A 22,205-nucleotide genomic window follows, 5' to 3' on the forward strand; every position below is an offset into this window, starting at 1 on the left:
TTTTGATATTGGAAAAATATTAAGCTTGATTTCTTTTTATTTGTTTATATTATTATTTTGTATTTGGTTGTTTCTTATTATTTTTCTGACTGTTGAAGCTATCTGAAAGTGTCTATATTGATGAAGGCTACAGAGAAGGTTCTCAAAGAGAAAATTGTCAAAAATGTGATGGAAAATCCTCATTCTGTAATTTGTGTAAAGAAGAGCACAATTTGCATATATGTAATTCTACTAATTTTATATAATTAGTTTCAGCTATATTCTTAAAACTTTGTTGGGAAAAAGGAGAGATTTGGCATTTGAAAATAACCAAAATACTGTATTTTTCAGAAAGTGGTTTGGCTCTGAAAGTAAAAAGAGGAACACACACAAAGTTAGGAGCAGTTAAGTGTTTTATGGAAATCTTACAGAAATATGTACAACCATTTCCGGCATGGGAAAACTGATCTAGAAGTTCAGAGTTTGCATTTCAGTAATGTGGTGGTTGTGAGAGAGGTTGTAATGACTCTCAAAACCACTTCAAAACACTAAAGTATCTAGCTAATCCTGTTTCTCCTGACTCTGGCAGCTAGCTGGAAGGAAAGGATTCAAACTCAAATTATCTACAGAAGATGTGGTTTAATACTTTAGATAAGGGAGAAAGAAAAGGAAGTTCCTGGGTGGCCAGGATATTGTTCTCCACAGTGGTGCCCTCTACATTGCACTCCTCTATTTAATTTTTAAAGCACTTTACCATTGGGATTTCTGTACTTTGTAAACAGGATTCAGCAGATGTTTAAGTGAAAACTGTAGAAGAAATGATGAGCTGGAGTGAAGTCTACAGCTGTTTCATATATGGTGTTCAAAAGGTATAAAAGGATTGGAAACCTCTGAGTTTACATGCTCCAAGTCAGAGTCTGAAAAGCTGACAGGCACAGCAAGCCACTGCAGTTATGAGCAGCTCATAGACAGAGATACAGCACAGACTGACCCTGCCTTCCTATGTAGATCCACAGAAGAATGGAATCCAGAGAGACTTATTAGTATAAACTACTCTTGGCCCAGGAATAGCTGGAAAAAATATGATTGTCTCTAGTGAAAGTAGCTTTTTCCCCTTGAATGAGAAGTTGTAGACCAAGTAATAATGCAAAACAGCACTGACTGTTTCCCAAGTGCAGAAATTAGACTACATTGTGGCAGAATTGGGAAAGATGCATTTGGAAAAGAAACAAATTCATAACTCATAGGTAATATTCTAAGCACACCATTGCAAGTTTGTTAACCAGCTTACCAAAAAGGGACAGCAAATGGCTGTCAGTTGGGGACATTATATTAAGATTATGTATCTGAAAAATGCTGAATAAAATTGTTAGAATTATTTCAGCAACTATTTGCATGCATGTCAGGAGAAGCTTTGAAGGGTAAAAGTAAGCTAACTCTCACTCTGTGACTTTCAGTAGGAAATGTTTCACAGTCTGTACGATTTACTTATTTCCATTTGGTAGCTGATTACTGATTTTTTTTTTTTTTTTTTTTACCAGTAATGAATTTTGCATGTTAATAGCATGCCATGTTCAGTGAAATAAGTGACTTTTGTGTGATAGCATGGCTGTTTCTGCTGCTGTTCTGTACTGTGTTCTCTCTGTCCCAGGATACACTCCATGTGAGCCCAGCCAGGCTATGGCTGGCTGAAACCTATTACAGAGCTCCTGTGGAATCCTTTGCTGCTGTCCTGCATTCTTACTGGTATTGCTGTTTCACACCTCAGCTGTGAAATGAGCCTGCAAACTGTTCTAATCTGAAATAATCTGAAGGAAAAAAGATCTGAAAAAGCCTTAGGGAAATTAGTAGCATGATGCTGGTTTAACTGAGAGAAAGGAATTCATGTGAGAAATCGGGATGACTTTCTGTTTGTGTGTGTTCCAAGAATACCATTTTATAGAGCTCGGGTGGTAAATCCCTATTTTACTAATTTTCCTCGTGTCTCAATCCAATGAGCTGTACCTTAAATTGATTTAGTTTTTATCCAATAGCATTGACTCTGCTCAAGCTCTGGTGGGATACCACAGTGTCTGACTGCAGCTGAACGCATGGGATGTGTTTCAAGGGAAGCTATGGAAGAAGTCTATGGTTAAAGAAAGTTGCACAACCAGAATTAGTTTGTCATTTATTAACTTTTGAGTGGTTAATCAGGGAAGCTTAAGGTTGTATGTACATAATGTGTGCATAGGTTCGTCTGCCAGACCCTCTTCAGCTTAACTGATGAAGTAGGAAGGAGTTGATTTCTTCGTTGGTTGTAGTGTCTAATCTGATTCCTTCTTTCATGTCCTTGTCTGACTCACACTTTTAGCATTTTGTCCTTCTCTGGAATATCCCTCACAGCTTTGACTGTGCTGTACATATGGGTTCTGAAGACTGTGGAAATACAAATGGGGCAAAGCAGGCAGAAGCATTTTTTGATGTTCAGAAGAGCCCTGCGGGGAGAATTCCAATGAAAAGTTAGAGGAAAAGCATTTTGAATTTGTAATCTAAGATACTGGTGGTCACGGGTACTGTCAGCGGTGTCTAATGAGTTGCACCTTCACTTGCCACAACATTTTATCTCTCTGCTCATACATGAAAGCCTCTATTCCATGGCTCCCTATCATGACTGTGTTGAGTGGAGGCAGCTTTAAAACCTAGACAGAAACATTTGTTCATTTAAACATTCTGTTTAAAGCAGAAAATTAATAATAGCTGTAAGTAAGTATTTGATTTTCATTATAAAAAGTCTCAAAGCCTGTTTTAATTTTAACTTCAGTCTAAATAGCAGCTTAGGTTATGGATTAGTTAAAATGCTTTCTGTTTTGGCAGATACCGAACGAGTTTCAGACCTCGATACACAGTTGCATATAAGACAGTGACAGAGCTGGAATGGAGATGTTGTCCTGGCTACAAAGGGGAGGACTGCAGGGAAGGGCCAGCAGAAAAGCCAAATACTGCTCGTCGTCCCACAACACCAGCGAAAGCTGTCGTGAAGAAAGGCACAGGTAACTTTTTGTTTGAATTTTGGTATGCACAGTCATGTCTGGTTTCTTGTATTGTCTTCTAAGGATAAGAATCATTATGGTTTCTACTGAACTCAACTGCTGGCAGGTACAAAAGCCATGTGAAAGACTCTGTGCGATGGGGAAATAATAGCCAGGCAATAGCAGTCCCGATACAGAGAATTTCCTGAAGAGTAACAGAGGAATGGGCTGCAGAACACTGGCTGGAAATGCTAGCTGGCTAGTCATGGTTCCAGAAAATCTTTGGGTTAAAACTGTGGGTTTTGTAAGAATTTACAGGGTTTTTTTTTTTTTTGTGGTTTCTCCAGTGTTCAGGGGGAAAAAAAAGAATATTACTAACACAAAAAAAAAAACAAAAAAAAAAAAAACAAACAAAAAAAAAACCCAGATACGAATTAAGATTTTACAGATTCACATTAGATTACGTGCTTTAATAATGAGGAGTAAGGGAATAAGTATGGATAAGCCTCAACTTCTGAAAAAATATTTTAAAGAATGAATGATGTTTGTCTGTGTAAGATACTGTCTTCTGAAAGGGCAAGAAGGAATGCTGTTACTGCCATATTATGCCTTTTCTCCATTAAGAAAAAATGATAAACAGATGTTTCCTTCTGAAGGACCTTTTCCAACATAATTGGAGATTTGTGTCACATATAGCACTTAGTTAGATTTCCACGTGTGTTTTCTGTGTGGTGGAATGTATTGAATGACTGAATACATGGTTTCAAACTAGTCCCATAGATTATATACCTGCTTTAAGAACAAGCTTTTTAAGTATTTTGTTAGCCAACCTGAAATATTAGTTCCAAAAGATGACATTAAAACATGGTGATATCTATATACTTCTCCTCTCTTCTAGACAAAATTAAAAATTACTTTTGACTATTCCTGCAATTTATCCTTTCCTGACCTCTGATAATGTTTGTTTTCTGGGGTTTTGTTCTGGATTTTCTGCAGTTGTTATACATTTTATGTGAAAATGAACATCCAGATTTGTATGTGGCTTTGTAAATGAGGTCCTACTAATGACAAGATTCGTATTCATTAATTGATTTATGTTAGGTAAAAAGTAGATTGCAGCTAAAAGTCTTCTCTTTCTGATTTTCATACAATGATGTTAAGTTATTTTAAGTGATTCAGCAGTTTTGAATGTATAAATTTGACACTTTTATGCATGATTTTGTTGCCTACTTAAATATATGCCAAATAACTAGGCGTTTGTGAAGCAAGTGTGATAACTGGAGTGTCTTGCAAAACCCCATGTCATAAATGGGATGTATATTTGGATCCTAGGTCAGTAAAAGATGGAAGCACAAACCCACTTCAGGCACATAAATTACTGCCACTGGATTTTTTTGGTGAGAGTTCAGGAGCAAATTATTGTTATAGGAGATGCAGTGGTTCTAAGGTGATATGTATGGACCTGAATTGGTCTGTTATATACGCCAGAGCTTAGATCCATTGCTGAACAGGAGGGGTGGATGCCAGTTTCTTTATGGCCACTGTATCTTGGCAGGAATTGGTCACTGTGCTAAAACTTTTAGTTCTGAGGGTTTTGATCACATAATAATTATAAACAACTGAAAATAAGAACAGAAAAGACAACAAGCATTAGGCAGTTTAAACCATTATTTAATTTTGAAGAAAAGTGAAGTCAACTGCAGCTTATTAAAACAGATACCACTGGGAATACTTACATCCACATTTTGTTATTTCTGGGAAACAGATGCAAAGCCAACAGAAGCACCGGAGCCTCCACCATATGAGAAAAGAATGCAGTTTCTTGAGGACGAATTGTTTAGACTTACACGGTCTGTGATTGAACTCCAGTCCTCCGTGGCAGGTGTGAATGAAAACCTGAAGCTGACTGTACAAGAAGATGCTAGCAAGATGTTGGTCACTTGGCTGAACAACCTTTATGACCGCCCGGAGCCGGACAGTGCAGTTGGTGGTGAAACAGACACTATTCAGCTGCCAGGACTCCTCAGCAATAAAGATCAAAAGGACCCTTTTATTGATTTTGAAATGGAAGATATAAAAGCTGAGCTAGCTGAGGTGAAAGAAGCCTTGAAGATGAGGAATGATGAGCTGGAAGAACTGAATGGAAAAGTAAAGGGCTATGAAGGACAATTAAAACAACTGCAGGAGGCAGCACAAGGACCTACAATAACAATGCCCCGTGACAATATATATCAGGACTATATAGACTCAAAATTTGAGTCCCTCAGGCAAGAAATAGTGGAAGGATTTGAGAAGAAAATGGCGGATCTGAAGAACTCCTGTGACTATAAACAAGAGGATACTCAGCAGCAGTATGATGAAAGTGAAAAAAACTGTGTAGGGATAATCGATGTTATAAGAGGAAAAGAGAATGACTTGAGGAAAGAAATAGATACTCTCCGCACTCAGATTCCATCAAATGACTCCAGTTGTTGCAAGAAGGGTGAGGGAAATGACTTTGACCAACAGATGAAAGATTTAGATAAGAAGATTGACAGAATTGTGGAAGCACAGAGGATCTTGAATGTCAGAATAGATAATGAAATAATTCGATTGTCAACTCCAGATCTTGAAGACGTGTTTGGTGAGAGGCTGGAGGAGCTAGATGCAAGGATGAATATTACAGAACGAAATGCTGAAGAACATTGTTTTTACGTTGAGGAGACTCTCCGCGGTGCTATCGCTGCTGAGGTGGATGAACTGAGAGACTTGTTTGACCAAAAGCTGCGGGCACTGGAGGTTAGGCTAGGCGGGACTATTCTGGAGATTGCCAACACCACGGACCCGGATGGAATGTTTGTTAATCCTGGGCCTATCTTGCCCAGCGAAGCAGGGTTTGCAAATGAGCAGTTTACAGCAGAGATGAATGTCATGAAGGACAAACTGCTGTCGCTTGAACAGCTCTGTGGGCAGAAATGTCAGTCTGCACCGCGAGGTGCAGAGGACCTTCAGAAACAGCTAGAAAATTGTAATGACAAGTACAATCACTTGCTTTTGAAAACAGAGAATAATTCTGTTATCCTCCAGTCTCTAAATAGCTCTCTTAATGAGAAACTCAACTTAATTAAGGGTAACCAACGTGACATCCAGAAAATGCAGAGAGATATACGTGTATTCCGATACAATCTAAATGCCGTTGATAAAGATATGAAAAATCTTCAAGATGGCCTGAGCAGCTGCAGGGAGCAGCTTCTGGGTGTCAATTCAACATGCAGAAAAACACAAAGAGGTGTCTTCCGAAAAATTGATCAAATGCAGAGGACATTTGCAAATCAAACTGCTCATTCCAGTGAGAATTGTTGTGGTGAAGTGAAAGACAGACTAGAACAATTGAATGACCACATCCTGAATGATCTCAGCAAGTGCAAAGAAAAGACCCAAGGTGTCCAGGAGGGTGTTTCAGATGTTGAGAGCAGAGTGTCACATGTTGAAAAAGTCTGTGGCAAGCTGGACTCTGTTTCAGACAGCTTGCAGAATATTAAAGAAGGTCTGAATAAGCACGTGAGCAGCTTATGGAACTGCATCCGTGAAATGAATGGAACTATAGCATCTCATTCCACTGATATTTCTGGCCTCAAAAACTCTGTCCAACAGTTTCATAGTCAGGTTTCCAAAATCACCACAGACATTGAAGGCGTGCTCAAATCTCAGCCTGACACAAGTAAGTTTCTTGCTTTTTTTTTTTATTTTTTGTTTGTTTGTTTGTTTGTTTTTCAACTGGCTTTCGTTTCTGAAACTCTTAGAAAAGAACTGAACAAGGGAGGAAAAACTTAATATTACACAATTCCTACTTTGTTTTTGCAGTGACTCTAATTTTGGCTCTTTACTCCAGAACACCACAGAGTACTTTGAGTGCTTTTAAAAATATCCTCAAAAAAAAAAAAGTCTTACACGTTTTTATGTTTATTTCGAGGTAGAATAAAGACAGCAGGAAAAGTAGTGTTTTGGAATAGTGATTTTAAAGTGAGTTTTTTGTAATAATTGTCTGTATTATGTCAATTCATTTGATTTGATTTTTTTGTTTTTTTATTTTGTTATTGAAGATTATTCTGTATTCCTCAGGGAAAATTGAAAAGCAAGTAGAGAAAAATGAAGTCAAATGAGTTCAAATTTATGATAAGAAAGATTTCTTCTAAGTTGTGTGCTTAGCATGAGTTTGTGATTATAATTCAGCACCAACTCTTTGATCTAGAAGTTTCCCAAATGAGTTCTGGCATATCTTGGCATGACAATATAAGACTTCTGCTTCATAGCTTTCCCAGAAGCTTGCGTTCCCACAAGGTCATTGGCAGTACTTGGCACATTCCAGCTGGCAATGTTTTAGCACCTCAGCCACTTCTGTTAACAGTCCAACGTGTTGGTGCAAATCTTCATGGACTTTGTTTGCATTAGAGCAGCTGAGAAGCTGGGGCACATTCCCTTTGGCTCAGAATGCTGGGAAATGGTAACCTTAGCATGCTGGTGAGGCTTGCCATGAAGGTTTGGAGATCTTGCCAAGTGCCACTCAGTTCCCTCTGCAGTTCTTGCTCCAAATTTCAGCAGTGGGTTGTTTTCCTGAGAGTTGAAGTTTACAGAAGGAAGCCGAGTTCCTGTTTTCCTGTTTCTGTTAGCATGACACAAAATCATAGGAACTGGGGACTGTTTTGAAACTGCACTCTTCAGTTGGTTGATGCTTCTGGTTTTAATTCTGTGCACGTATGAGATAAATAAGAGGCCAATTTCTGTGACTGGTAAAAGTAGAAGAGGTGCTGAGGGAAGAGCCTGTGTGCTGTTGCAGCTGGTGGTGGTTGGGAGAGATCTGACACAAGACTCATGAGTGCTTTTTCTAGAATGGACAAGTTGTGCCCCATGAAGGAAAGAATATCCTTCTCACCCCAAGGCAGAGACTTGAAAACCTGAGATAGATGTGTTTCTTTTGTTTAGTTGTTTAAAACCAAATGTATAGCAGTACTTGACACAAAAATCCTTCTGAGGTGAGAAGCTTTTGTGTGAAATTTAAAAAAAAATAGTTTCACTTAACTTTAAAGGAGGAAGTGGAGTGAAGAGGGACTCTAAATATCAGATAATCCTTTTGCTGTTGTTTTGACTTAAATTCAACAGTGTAGGACCTTTACCCCTCAATCTTGCAGAAGCATCCCAGTCACCATTAAAATGGAAGATGATGTATCTGTGTAATCCTGTTTCTCATCCATCTTGCCCAAAATTAACTAGCACTGGGGACCAACATTGGACAAAGGTCCAACATACCTACAAGTACTAATCTTTCTTCTGCTACTTGAAGCAGGTGTTCAAGTGACCTCATGGGTTGCATTTATCAGCCCCTGCTACAATGTATTAAAGCATTAAAAAGCCTTTGCACACCTGGGTTTCCATAAAACAATACCTTTCCAGGGCAGACCCCTCCATCCACCACTGGGTCTTAAAAGCATGTGGAAGGACAGTGCTGCTGGGTCTGGGGTGCAGGCACTCTTAGCATCCCTTGCTGCTCTGGGGTGCCTCTGGCCTCTAAAGGATTTGTGAAGCACACACTGCAGTTCCCAAATGTTTCCAATTACAATAACACTGTCTGGCACAGCAGCCTAAGTTTTGAGTTGCAGAAAGATTTTGGCAAAAGAGCCTTTTTTGGAAGTGATTTTGGGAACCCTGTTACGTGAGTTGGGGTATGGCTTTAACTATTTTGACATTTATGATCTGCAGCCTTGTCTGCCATACCAACATTATTTGACAGGAAGACCTGAACTTGGATCAGTGGGGAGTTTCTTATGCACAGTTTGCCAGCATATCGTAGCATTCAAATGATGTCATTTGACTTCCGAGGGGCTGAAACAGAAACAAGTTGTTACTTATAAAGTTGTTGAGGGCAGTAAGGCAAAGATGTGTTGCAAGAAATAAAACATAAAATCTTACCAAGCAGTGTAAGCCCAGCAAAGTCAAATGACCCTCATCTTAAAAATATGGCTGTATTATCTTCCATATTTTTTGTTCAGGGGCTTCAAGTGCCTCAATCCAAACTAAGAAGCCAACTTAGCAAATGATTGTGCATCAGATATGAACCCAGAGACCAGAAATGTATTTGATTTATTGTAATTCCTGGCAAAGGTAGTGAAATGTCCTGCAGCACGCAAGGCAGTGGTGACAGCAGGCAGCGGTCTGCTCTAAGCATTTAGGGAACCATGCATGATGTGCTCTCCAAGGTAAAATGTTCCAGCAGATTTCCATCCACATTAAATGGTGCCTTCCCCCAGCTCCATATCTGGTAGTCTAAGTTGTTCTCATTGCACTCTGTTCCTCTCTGTGGGTATGTTTGCTCTTCACATGGCATGAAACTGAAAGCCATGCTAAAGTTGGTGGTCTCTTTTAACGTACTGCCTTTTTGTATCTATATCATGAAGTTTTCCAGGAATCAAAAGTGGGATGTTGCAGCCAGATACAATGCTGAGAGTGCAGTTTGCTTTGGTTAAGGGTATTTGACCTGATTTGCAATTCCAGCGGTAGTTGTCTGTGTAGCAGGGTTTTGAAACCAACAGCAAAATGTTGTCTGATGAAGTTGTGGCTTAAGAAACCAAATGTGTGCTCTGCATTGCAGCATGGATAAAATGCAACATAAAATTTTTAATGCTGTAGTGTGAATAGTCATACAGTCAATTCCTCTGGGCTCCCTGTGAGCTTGTGCACAATGCTGCTTTCTAACAGAATTGTAAAATTCCCTTGGTGTCTGTAACAAAATTCAAGTGAGGTCTTTTTGGCTTCTTGTGAAAGCAGTTACAGACTTCTTTACTCTCTAGTTAGCTTTATGCACTTAATTTCTGTGTGTTTTGGGGGCTGAGGAGAGTATCAGAAGGTGCTGGTATGTGATGTGGTAACCACATTGTCGCTCACAACAGTGATGACAAGCAGAGGATGCAGCTGCTGAGAACAGTGTTGCTGTTCCTAGCTGTGTAATGATCTCAGCTCTGCTCTTGCCTTCCCAGATAGATGAGAAGACTGTGTTCATGGCCTGCTCAGCAAAGGTCAAGCAGATCTCTACTCACACATATCTGATTGCTTCCACTTGAAGTTGAGCTTTAGGCCAGTGATTCAGGATTTAGTGTTATGGAGAAGGGACAGTTCTGAATATTGCAGTATTCATGTTGCATGTAAGCAAGCAATTTGCTCAGGATATGGGATTTCAGCAGTTGATTGTTATTTAAAGGTCTAGAAAAGCAAAGAAAATAAGAGAAATGTAGTCATTTTCTCAGTGTCATCCAAATAATTGTCTTAATGAAGCTTAGCATAATTGACTCAAGAAATGACAAGTACATGCATCCAAAGTCAATTTGTTTTTTCAGTGAGGTTAATCTGAAGATTTTAGTTGAAGGTCTAAATCTTACAAAGCAAATAATTCTGTTAAAAATCACTTTCATACTTTCAGAGTTTTTTGAAAAATTGTTAAAGTTTTTTTTTAATTTTAAGGTTTTTATGAAAATAGTTTTAATCTGTATAAAGCAATCATTTCACTGTTTAGGCTTCTGCCTTATGGACAGTTACTGAGGGATCTTCAGCCCAGCTTTGTGGTGCATTGCCTTTATGAGTTTCAGTTCTCCTGACGGTTAAAAGTCAGCCAGCAGAGCTCAGGGAGGTTTTTTCCTAGCAGCCATATCTAGCAAATGAATGCACATGGTGTGAGACTATGACTTCACACAGCCTCCCAATCCTCCTGCAGGCTTATGGAGGCTTTTATGAGACTGAAAAAAAGAAATTACATTCACAAGGGTAAAGTGCAGGTGTCGAGTAGTCACAGAACAGCACGTGGGTTGCCAGTGATGCTGTCTGGACCCCACCCACGTGCTGGGGACAATACCTGCACAAGTTTTTTGTAAGCTCTTCCCCAAAGGTGCAGAGTAAGGCTCTCCTGGGCTCCCCAGACACACAGCAGAGCCAGGGGAAGCCTCACACCACATCTGCTTCTCGGCACAGCCAGATGTCTTGGCCCTAGCCACTGGTGAATTTGCCTAGGTTGATTTTGGACTGTACTGAATAGAAGTGCTTCATTGTGAGCGCCATTCAGAGAGGTGGTCTCTACTGGGGACCTTGGCGAGCATCTCTGGTATGCGACAAGTTGTATCAGATAAATTTGCAATGGGATGTTTGCCCATTTCCACAGAAACTCACATTCATCCCTGCACCTAAAGACATGTTCTAGTCTCAAAATGCAACCAAAGTAACCTATGCTGAGGTTTAATTTAGCATGAAATTCTGTTTATTCTGTGTAAAGCTGTCATTGCATCTGCTAAAATCTACACATTTGTTAATTTCTCTTCTTTGTGTAAATGTAATTCAGCTTTACTCTTGGAAGGGCATTGCATCTAGGACTTCACTTTTATGAATAAACCAGAATTCCTATAAAGGGCTTAGAACTTGACCAGATACACAAATGGAAGGAACCGTGTCAGTGCTGTTCAACCTTGATGTCATATGGGTTGGCTGCCCCAGTGGAAAAGTTTTTTAATGATATCTTTTCTATTTAAACAACAAGGAATTTTCTGGTAGATTATATCTTTGAGTTCTGCCTTTATTGTCAGAAAATATAAGTGATGGAACTACTAGGACGTTTAAGTTTGTTGCTTTGTAAAGTAAGGGAAAAAAACCTCTTAAGTAATGTTCATTTACTGGTGTTTTTTGCTGTGGATAACTTTATGGTCGTGCTAAAGGGACAGCCTTGTGCTAAGAGTTGTGGGAGTAGAGAGTTGAAAGCAAGCACAGTGGGTGTGAGGGATTGAGGAGAATTGAGTTGAAAGGAGAGAGAGAGAGAGCACACTATGGAACGAAGGTACTGGTGGGAATAAGTGATCACACTCCACCTCTTTGGTGCAGAAAGGCCAAGCTGGTGTAACGATTGAATGAATGTTCATAGGTTATTTGATTGCTGCTTGTCCTGTCTCCAGGCTGTCTTCATTCCTTTCCCTGTGTCACACAGGCTGTAAAGAGTGGAGTCTGTAATACTTCAGGAGTCGGATGGCGTTTAGCCAGTGCAGTCTCAGATCTGAGGGAACAGGTGGCCTCCAACTGAGTCCTGTTTTATTTTGAAGTATTTATCATGCAAAATCATGCAAGCTTATGTTCTGTTTTAGGCAAATAATTTTGTATTTTTCCTCCTCTTTCATTATGCCAAAGGACGACCAGAAGTACCACAGCAGCCGTTGCCACCGAGGCCACCCATGCAGCCCCAGCCTGGCATATCCCTGCTGCCATCACGGCCCAGGATACAACCCCCACGACAGAGGATCCCCCTCCTCCCACCACAGCTGAGACCCCCTCCACGCCCAGCTCTGCCAGGGTCAGCAGTTGTGCCACTTCTGCCTGGAACAACCGGCATAATCTTGGAGACTGGGGAGGCAGGACCTCCTGGCACGGTTTTAATGTCGGGGAGAGGGCATCTTAGAAGTGCGGATGGCCAGGCTGGCCAAAGTACCATGCCCATTGCTGAAGGGTACGCTGGAGCACCAGGTGAGAGAGCCAAGCTGGCAGTGCATCGCTCCTGACTGAGTGCAATGGACGTGTCAGGTCTTGCTGGAGAGCTGACACTGAGACCTGCTGTGCTTTACCAGCCCTCTTTTGGCCTTTCGTGGACACCCACTGAGGCTGTTGCTGTTGGGAATGGGTTTACAGCAGAGGTGATTTGTGAATGGGCATCTGCAGCCTCCAGCTGGCTGCAGAAGTAGGGGAAGCACATTCATTGCCAGTTTTGCTGCCTTTCCAAGGATGCACAAAGCATGAGGTCAACAGAGATGATGTAAAATCCCTGGTAACTGCAGCAGTCTTTGCCACTAGGGAAACTGATTTTTTTTCCCTTTCCATAATGCTTGCGGTAGATTTAGTACATTGGAGTAATAACTTGGTTCTCTTTGCCATGACCACCCCAGTTTAACAAAAATTGAGCATTTCATAGGAGACACTATTTAATAGCTGTTTTGATAGGTTGCTTTTCAGTAACCAGGGATGCTTTTTTGTGATATTGCAGTGATATTTGGTGATAAGGTACTCTGTTGTGTACTGAGTCACACATACTGCTTTTCCTTTGCAGGATATCCAAAGTCATCTCAGTCTACCACGGATTCACAAGGTAAGGCAGTTGTTTCCTGGAAATTTTTCACATGGGTTTTTAACGTTTATTTCAGTCCCTAGATGGTCAGGGCTGAGAGAAAAAAAATGTGCTAATTTTTAGTATTTAAGTTTAGCATTGAGGAAAATCTGACTGTATTTTGCTAGACCTAAGCATTAAAACAAAACCTGTATCTTCTGAAAATATGGAGGTGGGGAGAGGAGTCAGGTTTTGAAAAATCATTTTAGGTTCTTGCTACTGATTTCACTGTGTGTTTTTTAAATACAGAGAGTTTGTATTTTCTAGCTAATGTCAGTAAGCACCTTTCTGTTTGCCTTCTAAATGAGAAAATAAATAGATATTTATCATGATTTTATTATTTCTTTAATAAAACATGAATAAGGCTAAGACTAAGATCTTGAATAACTGCTGGTATCTTACCTAGTGCATGAGGTTGTTCTCCTGTTGGGAGAGTTTTTGGCTTTATTGTAGTCACCAGGGCTGTAGTTCCTGACTTAAGTAAAAGCAGAAGTGCTGCCAATGACAGCCACTGATTAAAATGATTCAAAATGCAGTTTTCTTGGTTTGCTGGGGTGCTTTTTTTAATAATTGTTAATATCACTATTTATAAATTTGTATGATGAACAGGTATAAAATTTATGTGGGACATACTGGTTGGCCTAGATAAATATGTTGATTGGGTACTGCCAGCCCTGCAGTCTCATACTCAAGATATTATCAAACCCTGGGGAATGGTATACTTCATCAAAGTATTTCCACATCCTCTTCAAAAAAAGTTATTTCATTTAAATTTGTTTGAGGAAATATGGGCAATAGATGGAAGTAAAACATTAGGGCTTTATGGAATTCAAAAACTTACTGCCCCATGTTTTACCTTGATGGTCATAACAAAATCACAAGTACACTTCATAAAGAATGGTCTTGGGACTGACAAAAAAGAATTGTAAAGAGTTCATGCTCTCATTGTGATATTTATACCAGCTAATTAAAATTATAGCCTTAAAGCAATCTTTTTGCATTTGAGAATTGTGGTGGTAAGAACAGGCAGCAATAGATGAGGTTTCTGGAAGAGGATAAGAAGCAAAGAAACTTTCGTTTATCCTGATGCCAGCAAAACCAATATAGATGTCTAGATTTCTGTGATAAATGGATTTCCTGGGGGTTTTCTTCCCATTGGAATTTATAGATAGCAGTATTTTAATAAGTTTATGCTAAAATGGTGTGAAACAGTAGGTGGATGTTAGAAGTGTTGAAAGGCAGGGCAAGGCAGGAGTGCGCCCATCTGCTGCTTGGTGGAACATGTTGGTGGAACAGTTACCACCCTGGGATCCAGAGGGAGGTGGGCTTGACCAAGGAGTTCATTTTCCTGATCCATGCCACTGAATACCTATCTAAATACAAGATATTCTTGCTGATCTGTCCTTAAAATTCCCAGAGTGTGCCTTGCAGACCTCAATGGCAGATAGACAGAAAACAGAGATATAAGGGTGGTACCAAAAGCTGTTCAGACTTTTGTGGAGTTGGAGCATTTACATCTACTGTCCCTAACCAGGACTGGCTGTATTGATGGGCTGAGGACAATTGGATGAGGTTCAACGTGACCAAGTACCAGGTCCTGCACTTTGGCCACAACAACCTGCTGCAGTCTGGGGGCAGAGTGGCTGGAAGGCTGCCCAGAGGAAAAAGACCTGAGGGTGCTGGTCAACAGTGGCCGAACATGAGGCAGCGTGTGCCCAGGGGCCCAAGAAGGCCATTGGCATCCTAGCCTCTGTCACAAATAATGTGGCCAGCAGGACTAGGGAAGTGATTCTTCCCCTGTATTTGGCATTGGGGAGGCCACACCTCATGTGTCCGGTTCTGGGCCCCTCAGTCCAGGAAGGACATTGAGGTGCTGGAGTGTGTCCAGAGAAGGGCAGTGAAGATGGTGAAGAGTCTTGAGCACAGGTCCAGTGAGGAACAGCTGAGGGTGCTGGGGGTGTTTAGCCTGGAGAAAAGGAGGCTCAGGGGTGACCTGATCGCTCTCTACAACCACCTGAAAGGAGGGTGTAACCAGCTGGGTCGGCCTCTTCTCCCAGACAACAAGTGATAGGACAAGAGGACATGGCCTTAAGCTGCACCAGGGGAGGATTAGGCTGGATATGAAGAAGAGTTTCTTCACAGAAAGGGTGATTAGACTTTGGAATGGACTGTCTAGAGAGGTGTTCAAGGAATGACAGGATGTGGCACTCAGTGCCATGCTTGACATGGTGGTGTTCAGTCATAGGTTGGACTCGATGATCTCAGAGGTCTTTTCCAGTCCAATTGAGTCTGTGATTCTAATTGTCAGTGTCTGATGAAGAGAGAGCATTCTGGGACAGAATTTAGCAGTTAGTGCTGTGGAAATTCACAGCTGGGGAAGGGAAGATTTTTGGCTTATTGGAGGAGGAACTTACTGTGTAAATAAGGCATCAAGGAATCCTTACTGTCTCATTAGTTCTGGACAACCGTTTGTGATGTCTTTGGCAGTTTTCACCCAATACATTTTGTAGTACTTAAATTAAAATTTGAAAGATGACCAGACCTTCTTGTACTATAATTCCTAATACAAGAAGCTTGTACTATTAAAATGGCCTTCTGAGTACTCGCTTTCATTTCTGAATGTGTTTCTGAATAGCTTCTGTTACATAAAAGCACTGCTCAGGAAGAAGTTGAGGGCTCCAATGCTCCAATTCTGTCTCCTGTGACTAAAGTAGCCTACTTTCATGCTTTTCTTGAATGCTGAGGCACGATTTGCATATTTTCAGTACCAGAGCATTTCTTGACTATTTTTTTTTTAAGATTCTTTAGCTATGTATAAGGAAGAGTAGGTAAGTGCTGGAGCAATATTCTCTTGCTGCAGTGTGAAAGGATGGAATTGTAAAAGCAAACAGATGTTACTAACAAACTCAGCAGGAAAGTATGTGTGTCTTTGTAACACACCGAGATATCATCCACATCATTGTCACTGTGACTTAGCAGAGCAGCTTCATTGAGCACTGGCTCATGGAAATCAGTGTGGTGCTGTGCTGCATGGCCAAGCCAGAGGCAGGAGGAATGCTTCTGAAAATGGGATATTAAGGTGAAATTGGAGAGTTAAAAAAAAAACATAGGCAGGGAAGTGATAAATTGCTTGTATTTTTGTCCCATTTGCTCTAACTGAAATTAAACACTTTGCCCTCGTTTAGATTTAGGAGTATTGACCATTTGTGAGAGGAAATCTTACAAATCCTCCTTACTTCTGCTGTATCCAAGGGAATCATAAGTGCCTGCTGACAAAAGAATTATGTACTTAGTCTTTCTTCTGTGTCAGTTCTTAAAGAATCCTCATTCCTGTTGCTGAGCAGTTGTCCGCAGCACCTTCACATTGTTATTTTTTCCTCCTTTCATCTTGATAGCAAGTGCCTATGCTGTGTGCTGTTTTGCTTAATGATCTTTTTTTCCTTTTCTTTCCTTCTGGCCCTTGGGCTCTGTGAGAGGCATGAACTGTGCTTGAAACCAGGAACACAACTAGCAGATGGGTGGAAGTAGATGTAACCTAACAAGGGCCACCCATGCATCTTCTGTGGTTTTTTGACTCCCCAGAACACATTACAGTAGCATATATTGCCAAGAACAGACTTACCTGCTCCTGCTTACCTGTGTGTCTAATATCTCAAGTGAAACCTTCTTGAATGCATCTGAAGTCAAAAGAGCTTTTTCCTCCCCCAAAAGGGGGAGTAAAATTGTTTTTTTACTTTTGTAAAACATTTTGTCTGACTAGCAGTTTCTTCATCAGAGCTGTGCCTATGGTTCACAACTTTAAATTTTTTTTTTCTGATGTTTATACTTCCACAATATTGACTGCTTAAGTGAAAGTAAGTGTCCAAGCTGGACCTTCCTTCAAGAAGCTGAACTTTGATCTTTGCATGAAGAAAAGTGTTTGTAAGAGGGGACATGTAGGTGAAGGTGGTGCAGCCCTCTGTAAAGTTTTGAAAAAGCACTGCTGAGGTATTGGTAGGAATTGTGAAAACTTCAAACCAGCACAACTCCATCTAGAAGGTGGGAAGAGGGGAGGAGAGCACAGACACACTGCATCTTTACTGTGTCTCCTTATATCACCCCCTGAACTGATCTACAGGATATTTAGACAGGTTTAGTATTTCTCCTTTGAATAGATACATATGGTGTGTTAAACTTAGCTGCAGATCTGAAGCAATTTCATCAGCTTAGCAATGAATAGTTACTTCTAATAACTATTCTAGCAATTAGTGAAGGAAAATCTTGAAGGAAGCTGTGAAGAGCCAGGGCAGGAGTCACTCCTTTATTCAGATGACACCAACCCAAACAGAACTGTTGCTGCTCCAAAGCTGGCAGTATTTCTGGGCAGGCAACACATGGTTTGTTCCATTTTGCAGTGTTGCTGCAAGGGAAAGAAACCTTTTGAGTGAGCCAACAATTTGAGGTGTTTTTCAGTTCATTTCAGTCTCAAGGTAAACTGAGAGTAGCTTTCTCTGTTAGTAACATTGTGTTAAGGTGGTGGAGCTTTACAGAAGCTGTTTAAGTAACTAGGCTTCCTGCAATTACTTTTGGTCCTTTCAAATAACCTCATCTTAGCTTGCAGGAGCACCTGCAGGCACACTGGCAGGTAGGACCAATGAAAAAGGGCTTCTGTCTATCTTCTGAGCCTGAGACAAAATGCTGAATAAGAAGATTTCCTAAGATATGTGAGGCAGCTGGTTACCAGCCCCTGAGGGAAATCAATGTAGTTATCTGCCAGTTCTGAAGTTGTAGGCATGTCTTCCCCTTTGCCTTCTCCTCCCCACTCCCCCAGGCTGAGTTATTCAGAAAAACAGTGTATAGCAGAACATTTCCATATCCACATTTTAGATGAAGTTATGTGACTTTTTAAACTTCAATTTTTAAGAAATATCATCTGAATAAGATTGGATTTTAGGAAAAGTGTTTTTACCCAGAGGGTGGTCAGGCACTGCAATGGGCTCCCCAGGGAAGTGATCACAGTGCCTGCCTGACAGAGTTCAAGAAGAGTTTGGACAATGGTCTCAGGCACAAGGTGTGATTGTTGGAGTGTCCTTTGCAGGGCCAGGAGTTGGACGTAAATGGTCCTTGTGGATCCCTTTCAATTCATGATTTGATGAATTTAGCATTTGTTGCTGATGGACATCTCTGATTGAGAGAGAGAGGGCAAACATTAATTTTAAGGAAGGCAGAAGGAGCAGGGTGAAATAGCAGCTGTGGACAACTTTAGGGCATTTCTTGTTTAGCTACTTGCCCAGACAAAGCAGCAAGAATTGACTACTTCTAGCAATGTGTACTGCCTTAAGGAAAATGTTTAAAGGGAAGGTATTTGGAATGGGAATAATAAGTGGCTTAGGACTGAATATTTGATATTAAGTCAGTTTGTGAAAAGTAAAAATTTGTCTTAATTGTCCAAATTATATTTCATCCAACTCAGTCTAACAGCAGTGCTCATCTAGCAGCTGGATAGCCAGTATAACATACCTAAGTGTCTGTTTGATCTGCTGAGAAAAGAAGAAAAAACTGTAAAGTGACAAGTCCCCCAAAAGAGAAGTGCTGGAGAGAGACAAAAGGTTCTCTTTGCATTAATATGGAAATGTTGTATATTCTTATAGCCATTTTCACTAGGCTTTGGCAGAGAAAGTGGGAGTTCTAAGCTGTGAACAGCTTCTCAATATGACAAGGAAAGCTGGCATGAGCTACAATCTTCAGCATTCCTATGGCCATTGTGAAAGTGATGAAGGGTGCACATGTTGAAAGGCTGCCTCTGTCCTGAAGAAGGTCTTGGGCAGAAGCACTGTTGAACTGAAGGGTGGTAGGATTTCCACTGCCAGCATTTATTAGCCATGTACTGTTTCCTTAGAAGGGAAAGCAAAACCCAAAAGAAACCTGTGGCCAAGGTAGGAACTTTGGTGCTCAGTAAATTTTATGGTGAGATAGCTGGGGCTTGGGCCAGCAGTACATAGTCTGCTACTTCTGGAATCCTGAAATTGGCAGGATTAGTCCAAGTGGAGGATGTGCAGGAACAGACAGAGGATTATAAAACATCATAGGGAAAAGGCTGTGTTATCATCCTGATGTGACTCTGATTCGTATTGTTACCCATTTCAGGACCTGCCACTGCTGCTGTGCCCTCTCTGGTGTCATTTTCTGCTGGGCTTACACAGAAGCCTTTCTCCAGTGATGTTGGCGTGGTTCACTTCAACAAAGTGCTTGTGAATGACGGGGACTATTATAACCCCAATACAGGTAACAGCCAAGGAATGCACCCACAGACATGCTGGACAGGCAGGAGCATGAGTTACCAGCGTTCTGTGTTACCTCAGGCCTTCGTGGTACATTGAACAAACCAAGTTAAGTCCATCTAAACCAGACACATGGGGGTAAAAGCTTCCTGTGGGTGTGGACAGGCACACGCTTTCATGGCTGGTTTTCCATGACTGCCCAGTACTACTGAGACCCAGCTCGCCCCTACATCTGCCCTGCCAGCAGAGCTGGTTGTGCTCCTCAGCCCACCTGAGGCTAGCTGAGCACAGGTAGCAGAGGTGAGGTTCCTTACTCATCCACAGAGAGGGGAGGAGAGAGGAGAATTCTCATATTGCCTCCCCAAGGTCCCTATCTGGGGGCTGCCTCCTTCTCAAGCACAGAGTGCTAGGTGTGCCTTCGCCTTCATGACTCCCATCAGTTGGTCACCTGCCCAGGCTGACCTTGTTGCCTGTACGAAGCAGTGGGTGACCCACGTGGCTTTATGTTTGTCATTGTGCTTAGGGCAGTCAGGTGTCCCCATTTTGAGTGACTGTGGTCAGTCCAGGCTGTCTCTCCTTGCAGGCATTTTCACATCGCCGTATGAAGGGCGCTACCTGATCACCGCCGTGCTGGCCCCGGAGAGGGACGAGTACGTGGAAGCGGTGCTGTCCGTCTCCAACGCGAGCGTGGCTCAGCTCCACACTGCCGGCTACAGAAGGGAACTGCTGGAGTATCACAAACCCTACTCGGGGAAACAGACCTGTGGTGGTCCTGGGACGTTCCACCTTGTTCTTCACCTCAAAGCAGGAGACGAAGTAAACGTTGTTGTAACAGGAGGCAAACTGGCCTACACAGACTCTGACGAAATGTACTCCACGTTTAGTGGAGTTCTCCTTTATCCTTCCATTTCTCATGTTTAGGTTTACCTTGAACAGGGGAGAAGGGTAAGATATTCAGAAGAAATTAAGTGTAATAAAATTCAAAGCTTTAATATATTCAGTTTATATATTTGATTTCAGTGATGGGTTTATAGTCTATACGGAAACATTTTCCTTGTCCGTTGTCTCCAGAGGTAGCTACAAAGGACACGTTTCTGTAGCTAAATGAACTCCTTCCCAAGCCCTTTACCTGTACAAGCAGAACAACTGTTTAAACAACAAGTATGTTCTCAATAGATACTTCTCCACTGTGCTCCTGCTATTCCCTAGTCAATTGCCTTTGCAATATTTTCCCTAGTTTTTTTAATTGCCCCTAGTGTATCAAAGTTTACATCTTTGCTCAAGTTTACAGTTGTGGTCAGCTATTTTCATGTTTTCAGGAAAGCAGAGCCAAGAAAGTGAAATTGTAGTGGATATGGTTGATGACTTTTTATTCCTTGTATTATTTTGTAATGTGCATCGGCATAATCAATTTGTTCAGTGCAATTGCAGACTGTGGTTGTGCAAAGCAAAATGATATTCATCTGCATCAGTTTTCTTTTTTGACTTTAAGGGCCAAACACAGTGCTGGGAGACAAGGTGAGTGACTCAGTCAGGTGGAAACAGCAGCATAGGGAGAAACTTGCCTCAGCTTTCCACTGGGAAGATGTGAATGCAAGGTGAAGTTGCTACTACTGAAGGATTTAGAACAGTTATTGTCTAATTATGGAGTGAAAAAGATGATTGGTTATTCATGACACTCTTGAGATTAAAGCTTGCTGCTGGAAATTATTAAAACAGGTCAGGAAAATCAGAATCAACTTTGCTTAGCTAGAAAAATGGTGATTTTGAAAGGTTTAAAAAATTTTACAGGGTTTGTTTCTGGCAGTCCAGCAGTATTTGCATTAAAAGGGAAGTTTTTGCACTGTAGAAGACAAATCAGGGAAAAAAGAATGGAAAATAGTGTTATTAGTCAATACTGTCAAATGCACAAACCAACTCTCTGCCAGAGTCATTGTGACAGCCTCCTGCATCGGTGCTTTTGAGCGAGGTTTGTTTTAACACCCAGCATCTGTTTAGATGGATAAAGCAGCCTTCTTAGCTTAAACAGATAAACACATTTGAGGGAGCAGTATTTTATTTTGCACACTAGCCACTTCTCAGTGGAGGTAGAAAAAATGATGCTTTGGCTCTTAGGAGTTAGCATTTTTATCACTTCTCTGGCTGAAAAGAAATCCAGCCATGCTTAACTGAGAGCAGGACTGTATGTTCATTTTTTACATGTACATACATTTGTCACCTGTACATTCTTTATATCAACTGACCTTTTTAGTAGTCTGTTCATGCCACATAGAGCATAGAGTTGTATTTATCATCGTGGTTTGTGTAGTGTTTTTTCCTTATTACAAATGCAGAACAGCTGTTTGCAGCCTCAGAACAAACAATTTTTTTAGGTGAGGGAAGGACTCCCTGTGCTGTAAAGCAGTACATTGTATTTAGCTGAAGCCTTTGCCATCTGAGGAGATCAGATGAAGACTTGTGCTTTTGTAACTTAGTTTTGGAACAGATACTCCCTAATAGCTATGTTTCCAGGCAATGAGATGGGGCCTTCCCACAACAAACTATCACATCCTGGAAGCTGAACTGCTTTAAGAAAAGCAGGAAAAATAACCTTTCTGTCCACAGAGGACCTCTGAGTCAGTCGTAGTGCAGCTAGGGTTGCACTGGGGCAGTTGTGAGCACAGGGAGGAAACTGTGAGTGGAGTTTTAAAGCACCTGATTTGGGAAGATCTCTTGACACCTGATTTCCAGAAATGACGGTGTTAGAGATAAGCAGAAGCTGAGGCTGGCTGTGTTCATAGGAGGAAGGCTGTTTCTGTC

The 22,205-nt window shown here is 41.1% G+C and overlaps 1 protein-coding gene across 4 annotated transcripts in view; it reads left to right on the forward strand.

Moving 5' to 3' along the window:
- Positions 1-21,995, forward strand: part of EMILIN2 (elastin microfibril interfacer 2) — a 33,323-nt gene extending 11,328 nt beyond the window's left edge. For 2 of the 4 annotated variants that reach the window (XM_068191241.1, XM_068191257.1), the window contains 6 exons: positions 2,833-3,008; positions 4,753-6,687; positions 12,180-12,512; positions 13,090-13,128; positions 19,273-19,410; positions 19,990-21,995. In XM_068191241.1, the coding sequence (XP_068047342.1) occupies positions 2,833-3,008; positions 4,753-6,687; positions 12,180-12,512; positions 13,090-13,128; positions 19,273-19,410; positions 19,990-20,327 (2,959 nt within the window). In that variant the 3' untranslated portion in view covers positions 20,328-21,995. Of the gene's footprint in view, positions 1-987; positions 1,118-2,832; positions 3,009-4,752; positions 6,688-12,179; positions 12,513-13,089; positions 13,129-19,272; positions 19,411-19,989 lie in introns of all 4 variants that reach the window. The other 2 variants (XM_068191265.1, XM_068191249.1) reach the window with 2 other exon arrangements.
- The last annotated feature ends 210 nt before the right edge of the window (positions 21,996-22,205 follow it).

This window comes from Anomalospiza imberbis, chromosome 1, assembly GCF_031753505.1.
Source record: "Anomalospiza imberbis isolate Cuckoo-Finch-1a 21T00152 chromosome 1, ASM3175350v1, whole genome shotgun sequence".
Lineage (NCBI taxonomy): Eukaryota > Metazoa > Chordata > Aves > Passeriformes > Viduidae > Anomalospiza > Anomalospiza imberbis.